The sequence below is a fragment of the Lacerta agilis genome, chromosome 14 (assembly GCF_009819535.1).
Source record: "Lacerta agilis isolate rLacAgi1 chromosome 14, rLacAgi1.pri, whole genome shotgun sequence".
NCBI lineage: Eukaryota > Metazoa > Chordata > Lepidosauria > Squamata > Lacertidae > Lacerta > Lacerta agilis.
This window is the reverse complement of record NC_046325.1, coordinates 1,803,694-1,817,915: the sequence shown is the minus strand read 5'-3', so window position 1 is coordinate 1,817,915 and position 14,222 is coordinate 1,803,694. Positions and strand designations below refer to the sequence as shown.

Here is a 14,222-nt window from a genome sequence, read left to right as displayed (position 1 = left end):
GCACGTGCCCCTCTACTGCTGCTGCTCACGCCAGGCTCCCTCCCGCATCCAGCGTTTCCCTGGGTGGGACTGGAGCCACTGGTTAAGAGCGTGGGGCTAAGACCTGGGGGAGACCAGGGTTCGAAACCCCACCCCCACCCCATTTGGTGGCCATGAAACTTGCCGGGTGACCCTGGGCCAGTCGTTGCCTTCTCCCAGCCTAACCTACTTCACAGGGCTGTTGTGCGGATTAAGTGAGCAAGGGGGAGAACTATGTAAGCCACCTCGAGCTCTTTGGGGGGGGGGGAAGGTGGGATACAAACGCGGTAAAATAATAGAAAGCACCTGCAGGTTTTGGGAAGCTCACGGCCGGTTCCACCTGCTGCCTTCACGGGGAGGGGGGGGGACACTTGGTGTCTGGAAGGCAAGTGATGTCACTTATGCTCAAGGGATGGTTTGTGCTTGTGTGTGTTTTTGTTTGGGGGGGGGTGTAGGAAGAAATTCCTTTGCGTTAGAGTGGGGGGGGACAGGAAGGGGATTCCTCCCTGGATTTTAAGTACGGCTTGACTCGCTTACCAGAGCCACTCAGAGGCTGCTAAGGTCAGCAAATATCTTTAGCTCATTGTGCAATCTTGGAGGGGTGTGTGGGTTACTGCGGGATGGACTGCAGAGGCCTGGTGGGGCAGGCAGGGGATGTGGCCAGATTGTGTGTGTGCGCGCACCAGGTGGTGGTGGGGAGTACACCAGCGATTTCTAAGCAGAGGTCGGACGGCCATCTGCCAGGGCTTCTTTAGCTGCGCTTCCTGCATAGCAGGGGGTTGGACTAATGACCCTTTGGGGTCCCTTTTCCAATTTCACTGTGATTCTATAAATGTCCTGTGATGCCTCTTAACGCCCTTCTTGTAGCTGCTTTCGACAGTTGTACCAAACACTGACAAAGCATTCCCCCTCTTCACCGAACTGAACCCCCAGCCCATATCCCCTTGAGCCCAGAGATCCACGCGCCACACAGAGTGACATTAGCAGTCTTGTACTTTAATAACCTGAAATACTGCAAAAGTGTCCTTAATAGAAAATTTATTGCCAGCTCCATCCGACCCCCCCCCCACCCAACCCAACCTGGCCTGCACCCCTCGCCCCTAATCGTGTCTCCGGCCCCACACCGCATCCTGTTCCCCATTTCAGCGGGGCAACTGCAGAGCTGTCCCAATGAGATTTGGCCAAGGGGCGTAAGTCAGGCCCATACGTCTGTGAGTGGCTTCCCTCCGCAAAAGCCCCTGCCCCAGCCCACCAACCTGGCAGTTCCCCTCCGCAGCCAGTAAATCGTGTCTTTGCGCAAAAAAAGGTCCCCCCACTCCCAGAGCTGGGGGGGTAAAACCAAGTCCTGATTCCACCCCCGAAAAGGCACATGCTGTGTTAGTAGGCCCCCTTTCTCCCCCACCCCAACCCCGCACCCCACAAGGCTGGCTCCACACACGCACGCACACACACGCACACACCCCTTCCAGCAATGCTAGTGCCCCCCACCCACGTTTCACATCTGCGGGAAATCCATTAGTGAGTGTCCCCCTCCCCAAAACACGCAAACACACACACCCCTCAATGTCCAAGTCCAGCCCCCTCCTGCCGGCCCAGGGTCACGCGGCACCGCTGGAAGGAGGCTTGGCATTGGCGTGGAGCTGGGCCTGGAAGCGGCTGAGCTGCTCTGGGCTGGCCAGGGAGCGCAGGAGGGCGTTCTCCTGCTCCAGCAAGGCGTTGCGGTCGGACAGCTCCTTGATCTGCTCCCGCAGGATCTCCACCTCCTCCCGCACAGCAAACATCAGGTGGCTTTTCACCAGGTCCTAAAGAGGAATGGGGCACACACAGAGAGAGAGAGAGAGAGAGAGAGAGAGAGAGAGAGAGAGAGAGAAACCAGGGACACCATCAGACATGTGGGAAGCCTCCACTCACAGGATCGTAGCGTTTGTAAAGGAAGTAGTTCATGCAGCACATCAACTGTGGAACTCCCACCCACTTGGATGGCTCTGAAAGAGGCCGTTTATCTCACGAGCGTCTTTTCTAAAATCCTCCCCAGCTTTGGTAACTAACAGTTCCGCAGTATTGCAGCCAATTAATCCATGACAGATGCCCACTGCCCACCTCTGCTTGTAAACCTCCAACGAAAGAGAGTCCACTGCCTTCTGAGGTCATGGAATTGTAGAGTTGGAAGGGACCCCCTTAAAGCTCATATAGGCCGGGCACATCCAACTCCCAAGAGCATGCGATTTTTGAGTTCGTTTTTCAGTTCAACCAAAGATCGACCTGGAAGGCACCCGTGACTGACCAGTAGATCGCAATCGACAGGTTGGACATGCCTGCTATAGGCCAAAACTCCTGCAACAAAGGAGTCGCAGCCGAAGAGTTGCTGACTCCACACACACACAACCATAGAAACTCTGTGCTACAACTGATTCTCAATTCTGATTTTGCAGCCTCCTCCTCCCAGACCAGACTGTCTGGTCCAGCTAGCTCAGCAACACTTGCCCTTCAGGATTTCAGCCCTCCTTGGAGGTGCTTGAGGATTGAACCAGGGACCCCCCAGCATGTAAAGACTCCCATTGCAGACGAGCACCCAGAGGCTGTTAAGAACATAAGAATGGACTGCTGCTGCGTCACATCAACCGCCCACCTAGTCCTTGCAGTAGCCTTCAAGGTGTCCAAATGGGGAGCCCCAGAACAGGATTCAAGCAAACCTGTGGTCTCCAGCCATTGGTATTCAGAAACATCGCTGCCTCCAACTGAGGAAGTAGGGCAAAGCCATCCTGGCTAACAGCCATCAATAGCCCTCTCCTCCCCCACGGATTTATCCCATCCTCTATAGCCATCCCAAGTTGGCACCTATCCTCCTATTGCAGGGAGCTCCCTAGCTTAACTATACGCTTTAATTCCCGCCTTATCTATGCAGCGTTCACTGGAAACAGCTGCTGTCCCAAACACCCCCTGCTAAACCTGGAGTTTTCCCGCCCTCAGAAAATACGAAGGTGACGTCTGCTCTACTTTAAAAACACTCCCACCAGTTTTCCGTGGGTACCATTGTCCGTTTTTTTTGTTTTTACATGGGCAACTCTGATGAGCAGCTTCTACGGAAACAGCAAATAGCACAAAACGGGGAGAAGCGATGCGGGAACACAGGTCTAAAGTCACATCTGAATGTAAGCCGCTCAGGTATGAACAAATAGATTCCCTAAAATGCATATTTTGTGGGCCTGTCTGGCTGGACCCCTGCTTTCTTTTCTTTTTTTTCTAGAGGGAGAGGGAGGGATGCTCATCTGTTCGCCCACTACGACCCTTTCCTGCCCATGTGTAGAGGACTTCAGAGGCTGGACAGAGCTCAGCAGGGCCACAGTCCCAGCCTGGAGGGGGCCTGCGACATTTCCCCCACCCCTTTGACTCACCATGGCTTGTTCAATCTTGTTGTCTATGGCGATCATGCTGCTGTTGGTTCCGCTGTGAGGAAGAGACGGACAGGTGGATCAGGAGGAAGGACAGACAAGACAAACACCCCCACTCTTTAGCCAACCTCCACCACTTCTGTTCTCGCAAGGCTTTCCTACTTGTAGAATTGTAGAGTTGTAAGATACGCCCCTAGGGTCATCTAGTCCAACCCCCTGCAAGGCAGGAACTACAGCTGAAGAATCGCTGACAAGTGGCCACCTGACCTCTGCTTAAAAACCTCCCATTGAAGGAGAGCCCACCACCGTCCAAGGAAGTCCACCGCCTGCTCCACACCAGAAAGTTCTTCCTAATGTTTGTTTGGAATCTCCTTCCTTGCAACTTTAATCTATCGGTTCGGGTCTTTCCCTCTGGGGCAGCAGAAAGCGAGCTTCCTCCCTCTTCCATGTGGGAGCCCTTTAAATATTTGAAGATGGCCATCACATTCCCTCTCAGTCTCTTCTTTCCCAGGCTAAACATACCCAACTCCGTCAACCATTCCTCGTAAGAGCTGGTTTCCAGACGCTTGATCATCTTGGTCTTTATCCTCTGCACACCTTCCAGCTTGCTAATACCCCTCTTAAACTGTGGCATCCAGAACTGGACACAGGACTCTAGGTGGGGTCTGACGCCTCGATCTGGACACCAGACTCCAGTGGAATTGTGTTTGCTTTTTTTGCTGCTGCATCGCATGCTCAGCTCCCTTCGAGTTAGCCACAAATATCTCTTAAGCAAGACCTTGTTAGGGGCCATCCCCAAACAACAACACCTAATTCTTTACCCCCAAACACATGCCTTGTGATGTCTGTAAGAATTAAGAGGTAACGTGAATGAGACTTGAAGCGAGCCCAGCTCACCTTTCACCTGCCAGTGAGGACAGTCGCACCTGAGGGACGGGGGTTAGCAGGGAAAGGCTTCTGTCTCGGGAGGCTGTGTGTCTCCAGACATGTTTGAGCCCCACCACCTCTCAGTTTAGTTGGGACACGCTGCAAAATAAGCACCCTAATTCTGGGCACACCTGGGTGGGTTGTTTTTTTCTGATAGAGTGATTGCCCTTCTTCCCCAAGGAGCCCAGGGCAGCAAAACAGATGCAACTTTTTTAATAATAAAAAAGCAAATAAGTTTATAAAACAGATTAAACCTTTCCAAAAAAACCCCCAACCTATTACAATTAAAGATATTTAAAAGCAGTTGCTTTTCTCTGCAGAGCACCTCTTTGGAGCCTTGCCTTAATGCTCCAAGCTTGGGCCACTTTGATCTCCTGAAATGTCATCCCAGGGTTTCCTGGTAGGACTAGACCAAGCTCCCATCCAAGCCAGGGCTCCATTTGCACCCGTGGCCAGTCAAGGGCCCCAGGGAGCTCCCTTGCCTTTCCCCTAGTCCAGAGGTGACTAACATGGAGCTCCCACCACTATGATCCCTGGCTATTGGGCAGCTGGGAACTGGCAGTCCAACAATGGCAGGAGATTCCCAGGTTCCCCATACCTGTTGCTAATCAAACACTCGGCCTCCTCTTGGCACACACACCAAGCTCGTCTGCATTTTTCACTCAGACCCTTCCTCCTGAGAGCTCCCCCGCCCCTCCTCTATCCTCCCAGCAACCCTGCAAGGTAGGCCAGGGAGAGAGATTGCTCCAAGGCCGTGCAGTAAACAGATTTGTGGCAGAACAGGGTTTTGAGGTTCCCCCTGACCCATTCACACTTGTCCTCTGATGCCCTTGACCCCACACTCGCTAGGAGTTATCCTCCTTAGCCACAATACCCCTGCCCAACCATCTGCACCCCCCCCCCCAAACACTTCCCCATGCTTGCCTCAAACTCCCCCCCCATAAATCTGCCCCCTCTGCTACCTGTGGAGGACAAGCAGGAGGGAGACGAGGGTCTTGTCCACCTCTTTCTTCCGTCCGTTCAGCTTCCTGCGTCCCCTGGGGGTCTCTCTCGTCTTCGCAGGGGACAAATCCCTGGAGTGAGCCGGGGAGGTGCAGCCCCGCTGCCGGGGGCGACGGGGGTCCCTCGAATCGGGGAGCATGCAGCACCCGCAGCCCTGGGACTCCTGCTGCACCTCGAAGGCGCTCACCCTGGACTTGACAGACACCCCCAGGGAGTCCAGCGCCATAACAGCTCCCTCCTCGGGTCTTCCAGGTGCTGGTGGTCGGGTAAGGTTCTGTGCTTCTGGGCCGCCAGAGTCCTCAGGCGCCCTTTGACCCCTGGCTCCGCTCTGGCCCTGATCCCTCCCCGCTAAGGTCCCTCTTCCGCTCCCAGATCCTGCACGAGCTGCTGCCCTGCCTGGCGGTGGTCTTCTGTCTCGAAGCGCGGCAGGAACCCAGGAGTCCAGGGCAGAGTGAGGGGGCTGGGCGGCAGCAGCAGGAGGTTCTGAACCGCTGGGATGGGCTCCCTGGGCAGTGATGCCCAGCGGTGCTCCCTGGCCGGGCATAAATAGCCATCTCTGTGCCTGGCTCTCGGCCCCCTCTCATTCACTCCCATTGGCCAAGGCCATGTGGCTGTGTGTGTGTGTGTGTGTGTTTATGCCTTTCTCTCTCTTTCCCCCCCCCACCCCATCATGACAGCCAGGGACATCAGCTGCACCCACTTCCACTCTCCCCATTTCCACACACAGAGGACTTGTGCCTTGAGGAGCACCCTCAAATCAGATTGCCCCCCACCCACCCACCCTGGAAGGGGAACAGCGCGATCAATGCTGTTTGCTTTGCTTCCACGCCCCCCCCCACAAGTCCACCTTCCCTTCACCCTTGCCTTGTTCTTGGCTGTGATGCAGCAGGGAGGGTGCACAAAGGGGCCTTTATAAACCTGCCACCCTCTGTTTATGCCAATCCCGTGGGGTGGGGGGGAATGCCAGGGGGTGTGGGGACGTCGCCATGGAAACTGGGACCAGAGCCCAAAGGCATTACATAACCCAGCACCAGGCGCTTCTCAGCGGGGGAGCTCCGGAGTCCAGCCCAGCCTTGGCGGGGAGGGAGGGAGGAAGGTGTGTGTGTATATATATGTGTGTGGACACACACACACGTGTGTGCATGGGGACTTAGGGGCTCCTTGCGGTGGAGGGGAGAAAAAAATGGGGCCCAGGATTGTCTGTAGGGCACTTGAGGCAGTGGCTTTGTGCTGGGAAATCCTGCGTTGCAGAGAGGTTGCACTAGATGACACTTGCAGTGGGGGGGGGGGTCCCTTCTACTTCTATGACCTCAGGAGGCAGTGGACTCTCCTTCATTGGAGGTTTGTAAAGCAGAGGCTGGATGGCCACCTGCCAGGGATTCTTCAGCTGCAATTCCTGCTTTGCAGAGGGGCTGGACTAGATGACCATGGGGTGTCCCTTCCAACCCCACAGTTCTAAGATTCTGAGACCAAAAGCCTGTTCGAAGAGGAAGCCTGCTGACCCTTCTCCTCGTGAGCCAAGGGCAGGGTGACCTTGGCCTCCCTCCTAACTCCTTCCCTACCCTCCCACCGGCTGATCATGGGAGTCAAAAGGCAGGCAGGCAGTGATTTTCCACCCACGCCCCCCTCAATGGGGCAAGGAGGTAGCCAGCTGCGGCCCCTGGGTGTCGGTGTGCAAGTGAGGTGTGGGGTGGAGAGGGCACTGCCTGCCCCCCAAACTCTGCCGCTCCCTTTGCTCTGGAGATTTGCCCAAATCTAATTAATACACCCCCCCCCCCAAAAAAACATTCTAGCTCGGTTAAGCTTTAAAACAGGAATAAACATGTACAGAGTCTGAATTAAAGCACAGGGGAGTGGGGAGGAATTTGGGTGTTTCACTGTGGCTGCCCCGAGTCTTGGGGATGAGGCAGACCGGAAGCTGTTAGAAAGAGCTGCCTGAGGGTCAGAGACGTTTGACAGCAGAACGGACTCTCTCAGGTGGTGGTGGGTGCTCCTTCCTTGGATGTTTTTAAGCAGAGGTTGGATGCTCATCTGTCAGGGCTCCTTTCGCTGTGATTCCTGCATTGCCAGGGGTTGGGCTGGATGTCCCCTTAGGGTCCCTTCCAACTCTGCAACTCTGTGGTTCTGTTGCAAATGAACCTGGTGCGTCTTTCCTCTGCAGGGTGGGTGCCTGCTCTTGAGCCGTGGGGTCTGCCCTCTTTTTGTGGACCCTCTGGCTGCTTCCAGGGTCTAATCTGGGAAAGGGCTCCTTCCCTGGAAAACCTGCCCCGCTAACCGTGTTGGGAGCGCAGCCCAAGATCTCTGTCGAAGTCCAAAGCTTTGGGTGGGGTTTGATTCTCCCCCAAATCACCCAGCAGCCATTGCTCTCTGCAAAAGTGGGGCGGAGGCAGCGCCTACAGGGTGCTTTGCCAACCTGCCGCCCTCCAGCTGGCTGGCGGCTGAGGGAAGTTGCAGCCCAACACATCCCGAGGGCGTTCTGTTTGGCGAACCCCTGGTCCAGAGGCAAAAATGGAGCAAGGGGGGTGCCCAGCAACCCATGGGTTAACCCTAGACCTGGGCACCATTTGGGGTGGGGTGGGGGTCAGCGGGGCATGAACCTGTGTGAGCACAAGAACCCGTCTTGCAGGTTTCGGAAGTGACAGGGAGAAGGATCCTCCTTGGCCCAGGGGCACATTCACACCAGCTGGGCAGGAAGGAACAGGGGCCTGCTGTGAACTGCACACACTCCTTCCTGCATGCCTCACATGTGCCTCAGCCCAGGTCTCCTCCTCCTCCTCCTCCTCTGCTGCTGCCCGAACCAACACCTCAAAAGGATTTATTCCAGGGGTCTGGGCTGTCCCTTCCTCTCCTGCTGAGTTGAAACAACTGTGCCGACTTCCCCCAAGTTTCGGGGCTGTCCTGCAGAAGGGAGCATCCCGCTTTGAATGTCACACTGCCCCCTAACTCCACCCTCCAGCTGCCCTCCACCACCACCCCCTCTCCACGGAGTCCTGGACTCCCGCGCCCCTCCAATGGAGTCCTTGCATAAACAGGGCTAAGAATAGCGGAGCCAAATCCCGGGAGGAATGTGGTGGGTGCTGGCTCAAACCAGCCTCCTTCTCCTCCTCCTCCTCCTCCTAGCTGTGGCTTTGGCCCGGCCTCTCCCTGTCCCACCGCACCCTCCGCCGCTGGGAGGGAGAGAAGTGCGGGCACCATCCAGGGCAATCTCTGCGCTTCAGCAGCTCAGGCTCGGTTTGCAAGGTGTTAAAATGCAAACACCCCTCCCCTCCACTGGAGATGCTGTAGGTATGTGGGGAGCCACAGGCCGTCAGTGTGAAAATAAGCATGCGCCTGTATTCAGGGTTGCCCGTGTGGGACCTGAGCAGCTAGCCTGCTTGCAGGAGCAGGGAGGAGGCTGCAGATGGGCCTGTGTGGTTAAAAGTGGCAGGGGCCCAGATTCAAATCCCCACACAGGCACAGTCTCCTGGGTCTCTCTCTCTGGTTCCTATCTTTAAAGCGCCATGGTGTTGCTTTAGACAGGCAATTCCCCGAGTTCCCTGGGAAGAGAGACTGAGGAGAATAGAGGGGAAGGTCTCAGCACCCTTAACAAATCCCAGAATCCTGTTTTTTGTGGGAAGGGGGGGAAGCCATGCCTGTTCAAAGGGGCATCATAGCCCTTTAAACTTGGTGCGAATGTGGCCTAACTCGCCTTGGAGGGTTGCTGTGGAGATAAACGGAGGGCGGCATGGGGAGAATCTGCCCTGACGTCCTTTTGGGGAAAGAGGGTCTTTAAATGTACCTTAGACACACAAAGCTAGCTAGCTAGCCAGGATGGTTATGCTCAGCTTCCACAGACGGAGACAGCCATGCTTCTGAATGCCAGTCGCCGGGAGCCACAAGGAGAGGAGGGTGGCTCTTGTGCTCAAATCCCGCTTGTGGGTTTTCTTTAGGGGCATCTCGTTGGCCACTGTGGGAACAGGACGCTGGACGAGGTGGGCTACTGGCCTGATCCTGCAGGGCTTTTCTTACGTGCCTAAGTGGGAGCTGGAGTGTGCCAGGGGGCAGAGGGCTTGGGAGTCATGCTCAGGAGGAGACTTGGGCCTGACTTGCCCCTTGCCCCTGGTCGTAAGGGCTCGTTGCTTTGCTTTTGCCCCCCACCCCCGCCCCCACCCACATGGGACAACCCTTGTCTCCCCATGTGGAATCAAGGCATCAGTGCACGGCTGCTATTTCTTCCGGGCCAATGCTCTCATCACCATTTGGAGACATCTCCTCCCCGCTGGGAGGTTCCCAGGCTACAAGAAGGCAAGGAGGGTTGGGGGGAAGGAATGCATAGCATGAACTGCCCTCCCTCCCCTCCAAGGCCTGCTTCTGGTCCCTGGACTGCCTGCTGTGCCTGCAAACCCACCTGCTACATTTTTTACAATAAATAAAAATGCCGCGCATGCTTGGATGTGTGCAGAAGGAGGAACGGCCGTGGCGCGTGGTTCTGGGGTGCCAGCATGAGCCACAGAGCACGGAGGCCCCAGCCATGGCAACGGGAGGCTTTGTATGGCCTTTGGCCAGCCTGCCGAATGATGCGGTTGGGGGGCAGCGAGGGCAGAGGAGGTGTCCCCCCCCCCACCCAGGCTTGGAGAGGAGACAACGTGAGAGAGGAAGGTTTGGCAGCGGAGCAGAGCTGGGCAGAGCTGGCAGAGGGTCATGGAGGGTCACACTTGAAATGGATCCGTCTGTGCCCACTGCAGGGGCTGGCAAACTCCCAGGGCCGAGACGGAAATAGCCCAGCAGCAGGGAAGTGTTGAGAATCTCACCTACCTGGGAGAGCAGAAGGCCTGGAACCTACCCACTAAAAGAAAAAAAAGTTGCAAGCTTCCTTTTTTCGTAAAACGATAGAAATGCAGAGTTGGAAGGGACCCTGGCGGTCACCCAGGCCTCCCCCCTGCAATGCAGGAATCACAGCCAAAAAATGACTGGCAGGTGGCCACCTGACCTCTGCCCGCCACCTAGCCCCTTCCGCCTCGGCTTTCAAGGTTTCCCCTCCCCGCGTTTCAAAGCATGCTCCTAGTCCTCAATGCCTGCGGAAACACCCCTTTGGGCCGCCACTGAATTCCCGCAGCTTCCCCTCCCTCCGAGACGCCTGTCCAGAAGCCACCGCGGGGGGCCTGTCGCTGGAGCAAATTAATATTACGACCAGATACAGATGTGGCTGCTTTGTACAAATTGTTCCGCTCACAGTGGGAGGCTGCTGGAGGGAGGAGGGTGAGCGTCAAATCCTAACCGCCCGCCCCCCATTTCCTTCCTCTTGCCCAAGTCTGTACACTTCCGGCCCCCCGCCAAGACAGCTGTGGCCAAGGAACCCTGGCAAGCTTGGCCTAGGCTCAGCCCTGTCACATAGGCTGTGGTGCCTCTGAGCATGTGCGGAGTGCAGCTCCCTCCCTCCCCCATCCCGGAGGGGGAAAAGGCCGTTGGCCAGGGGCCACTTAATAAGCCCTTCAGTCTCTACCCTCTCGGAAATGCCCCCCATACCTCCCAGACCGGGCCACTTGGGGCCACTGCCTTTAAAGTTGTTCCACTTTTTAAAATAAAAAAACACAGTGTTTTCATGCTGTAACCCACCCTGGGACCTTAGGGTGAAGGCTAGGCAATAAATCAATCTTAATAATAATTTGCCTTAGATGCAATTGCTGCATCACCGGGGTGTGTGGACTAGGTGACCACAGGGCCCTTCCAACTCTGTGATTTTTTGAATTCCCCCCTCCTCCACCCACCACCCACCCCGTTGCCACACACCTGGGCACCCCCCCACCCCATGCCTCACCTGTCGTCGTCGCTGTCCTGGGCGCCCCCCATGCCGAACATGGACCGCGCCAGGCTGAAGCGGCCAGCACCAAAGGGGTCCGAGGTCCTGCGGCAGGGGCTGGCATCTCGGAAGAGCGGGGGAGCAGGGGAGGATGGGCGCGAGCGGGACTCTCTTGGCAAGACCTGCGAGGCAGGGGGAGTGGGGAGGGGGAGAGAGAAAGAGAGAGAGGGTGAGCTTGACCCACAGCTGCTGCTGCAGCCCCCCACCCACCCCACCTCTAGCGGGCACCAGAGCTGGAAGGCCTTCCACAGGCCTGCGGACTTGGGGAAAGCCAACCCTCCCTCCCTCCCCCCCCCACCCAGAGCCTGGTGGTTAAGTGAGTGATGACAGACCCACACCCCTCCCGACGGCTGCGGAGGGTCACTGGGGGTTTCTTCCAAGGAGCGTCAGGGGCGGATGAGGCAGAAAACAAGAGGCCCTGTGTGCCCTGGCTGGTAGGAACAGAGAGGGATTTCTAGGAAGAGAGGAAGGAGGCTGGTAGTGGGGCAGGGGGTGGAGTGAAGCGGGGTGGGGGGGGGAAGAGGCCCTCCTGCCCCTTGTGCTGTGCATTCCTGGGGACCTTGCTCCAGAAGGACCCAGGTGTCCGGCTCCTTCCTTCCTGCTCAGCCCTCAACAAAATAATCAATGGCTCATTGTTCTGGCGGGGGTGGGAAAGGTGGGACTGGCTTACGGCCCCCCACATCCCGCTTGGCTGCCACAGTCTGCCGATCCAGGGTCCACCGAGAGCCCTGGGAAAGATTCTCCCATCGTGCACCTTGGTCACGGAAGGGCAGCTATGCCTAGAGGCTGGACCCCAGGACAGAGAGGACGTGTGGCTGAAGTGCTGTGGGGAAGAGGTTCTACAACCTGGGATGAAGTCCTTGCTGAGCCACAGAAGCGCTGTGGGGTGGCTGGCCAGTCTTGCCCAGGCCCTGTTCCTCCACCCCTGATTTGTGGAACTGAAAGGTTTTTAGTGCTGCCAGGAAGGTGAAAGGAGGGCGTCTAGAGAACTGGTACATGCAATGTATAATTCCAAGCAGCAAGGAGTTCCGCAGGGCAAAACAACAACAACACACACATACACACAGAACAAGCACCCTGTAAGGTCCAGGCGAGCTTGGGGGCTTTTCCAAGCCTAGATCCATCCTCTCTAGGCCCAGCTGCAGTCCACTGTGTCCCCAATTGGCCCTGGTGTATGGAGACACACACACACTCAGGAGCCTCATCCTCCCCACACCCGCAAAGCCCACCACACCTGGGCAAAGTCTCTCACCTTGCGCCGCTCCTCTGTCCCCCTTGGGAGGAGCTGGGCGACGCTCTTGGGCAGCAGGTGCTCCTCCACCAGCAAGGATGGGATGGTGCCCGCCAAGGGGCCCGGTTCGCCAGCTTCCCTGCCACCTTCGCCGGGAGCTGCCGGGCGGGTCTCCAGAGCCACCAGGGGGCTGCGGAGTGCCACGGGGCTGGGGGGAGTCCTGGTGGGGCGGATGAGCACGGGCAAGCCTCCTCCCAGCGAGCGGGCCTGGTGGCCAGAGTGCCCGGGGGACGGGAGCACCAGCTGCGACTGCAGGTAGCCCCCTCGGCGCTGGGGCTGGGGGCTGAAGGGGCTCGGGGGCCTGGCCAGGAGCCCAGCCACCTCCAGCCGGGAGTCCAGGGACTGGGGGTGCCTCCCCGACTCTGCCAAGCGCCCCGCCAGGTGGTAGTCCGCCTCCTGCTCGTAGAAGTCACGGCAAGTCCAGCGGCCCCTCTTGTAGGGCTCTCCCGAACCTTGGTCCAGCTTCACCACCCGGAACCGGGAGGCAGCACCAGCTGGGCCCTGGAAGGCCGGGGCCACCCCCGGGGAGGCCAAGGCCGAGGGCCCATTCTTGGGCACAGAAGCTCCACCATCGTCCTCGAGGGGGTCAGCTTCCTCGCCCCGGGACACTTTGGGGCTGGAGGGGCCCTTGGCCTCCCCTCCTGGGGACGAGCCCTCCTTCTGCTGCTCGTAATCCGAGGTGACGCTGGTGATCTGGAACCCGCTCTTCTTCTTCCCGCCGCTCATGGTCCCGAGGAAAGCGGGCGCGGAGGGCAGAGGAGCAGCGCAGGCTCTCCAGGTCAAGGAGCCAGCCCTGCTACCGGGATTAGTACCAGCCCAGGGCCATGGCGAGGCCAGGGGGGTCAAGCCGCGGGGGCACCACCAGGCAGAAGGCGCGGGGGCCAAGCCAGGCGCATGCCAGGCCCGCCAGCATCCGGCGCGGCTGAGCGTGGGGTGGCCCGCTGGGGCCTAAGGACGAGCGCGCGCAGCCTCCGGGCGATCCTGCATTGTTGTTGCCGCCGCCGCGGGGCTCCCGGCTCCCTCCTGGGGGCTAGCGGGCTGGGCTGCCGGGGGCCAGGGCGCTGCTCAGGCGCGGGGGCATCCTGGCTGGCGGTCTCCAAGGGGTGCCCGCAAGGGCCCGGGGTGCGCTAGGGGCCACTTCAGCAGGGACGGAGAGGCTGCTGGCCGGAGGTGAGGAGGAGCAAAGTTGTCCGGCGTTTGCCCCCCGGGCTCCTCGCTGGGGCTTTTTGCGGCTGGGTGGGCAGCCCTCCCCGATCGCGTTGGCAGCGGCGGCGGCGGCTCCTCTTCTGCCTAGCGCTGCCCAGCCTCTCTCTCTCTCGCCTGCCTGCCTGCCTTCCTCTCCGCCTGTTGACAAGCCCCAGCACCAGGAAGTCCGGCCCCCTCCCAACCAGCTGACTGCCTGCCTGCCTGCACACGCCCCCCAGCCCCACAATAGCTGGGGGCCGGCCAAGAGCTGCCTTAACCCCTCCGACACCGGATCCTTCCCCCAACTCCTCCTTAACCCTTCGGCGGCTGCAGCCCAGCTGGTTCCCCGCGCTGCGCTCGGATGGCTGCGAAGGAGGCGGCTTCACGGGGCGCGCTTTGTAGCTTACGGTGGGGTCGCTTTCCTGGCTGGGCGGACCTCCCGAGCGCCAGGTGCGGCGGACTACAACTCCCATCCGCCCCCAGCCAGCCCTGGCTGTGGGTTGATGGGGGTTGTAGTCCGTCGCACCTGGATCTGGCTAGGCGAGGCTGATGCGCGATAGGTCCTCTC

At 58.5% G+C, this 14,222-nt stretch overlaps 1 protein-coding gene across 2 annotated transcripts; it reads right to left on the bottom strand.

Annotated features, from left to right (window-relative positions):
• Nucleotides 1-993: 993 nt before the first annotated feature.
• On the bottom strand, nucleotides 994-13,401 carry TSC22D4 (TSC22 domain family member 4). Of its 2 annotated transcripts, none has more exons than XM_033169987.1 (4): nucleotides 12,431-13,401; nucleotides 11,137-11,300; nucleotides 3,414-3,462; nucleotides 994-1,820 (listed from the first exon to the last, which is right to left on the bottom strand). In XM_033169987.1, the coding sequence occupies exons 1-4, from the start codon at nucleotides 13,193-13,195 to the stop codon at nucleotides 1,617-1,619; spliced, it is 1,182 nt and encodes a 393-aa protein (XP_033025878.1). In that variant the 5' UTR covers nucleotides 13,196-13,401; the 3' UTR covers nucleotides 994-1,616. The 2 variants fall into 2 exon arrangements, with proteins under 2 accessions (XP_033025878.1, XP_033025876.1); XM_033169985.1 differs by having other exon boundaries at nucleotides 3,414-3,465; nucleotides 12,431-13,195.
• Between the last annotated feature and the right edge of the window lie 821 nt (nucleotides 13,402-14,222).

What these genes read in the sequence shown, in the direction of transcription:
- TSC22D4 (XM_033169985.1), bottom strand. Translation starts at nt 13,195, where the DNA reads ATGAGCGGCGGGAAGAAGAAGAGCGGGTTCCAGATCACCAGCGTCACC. An exon ending in GGACAGAGGAGCGGCGCAAG is followed by an intron (nt 11,301 to 12,430) that starts GTGAGAGACTTT and finishes CCTGCCTCGCAG; the next exon opens with GTCTTGCCAAGAGAGTCCCG. An exon ending in ACAAGATTGAACAAGCCATG is followed by an intron (nt 1,821 to 3,413) that starts GTGAGTCAAAGG and finishes ATTCCTCTTTAG; the next exon opens with GACCTGGTGAAAAGCCACCT.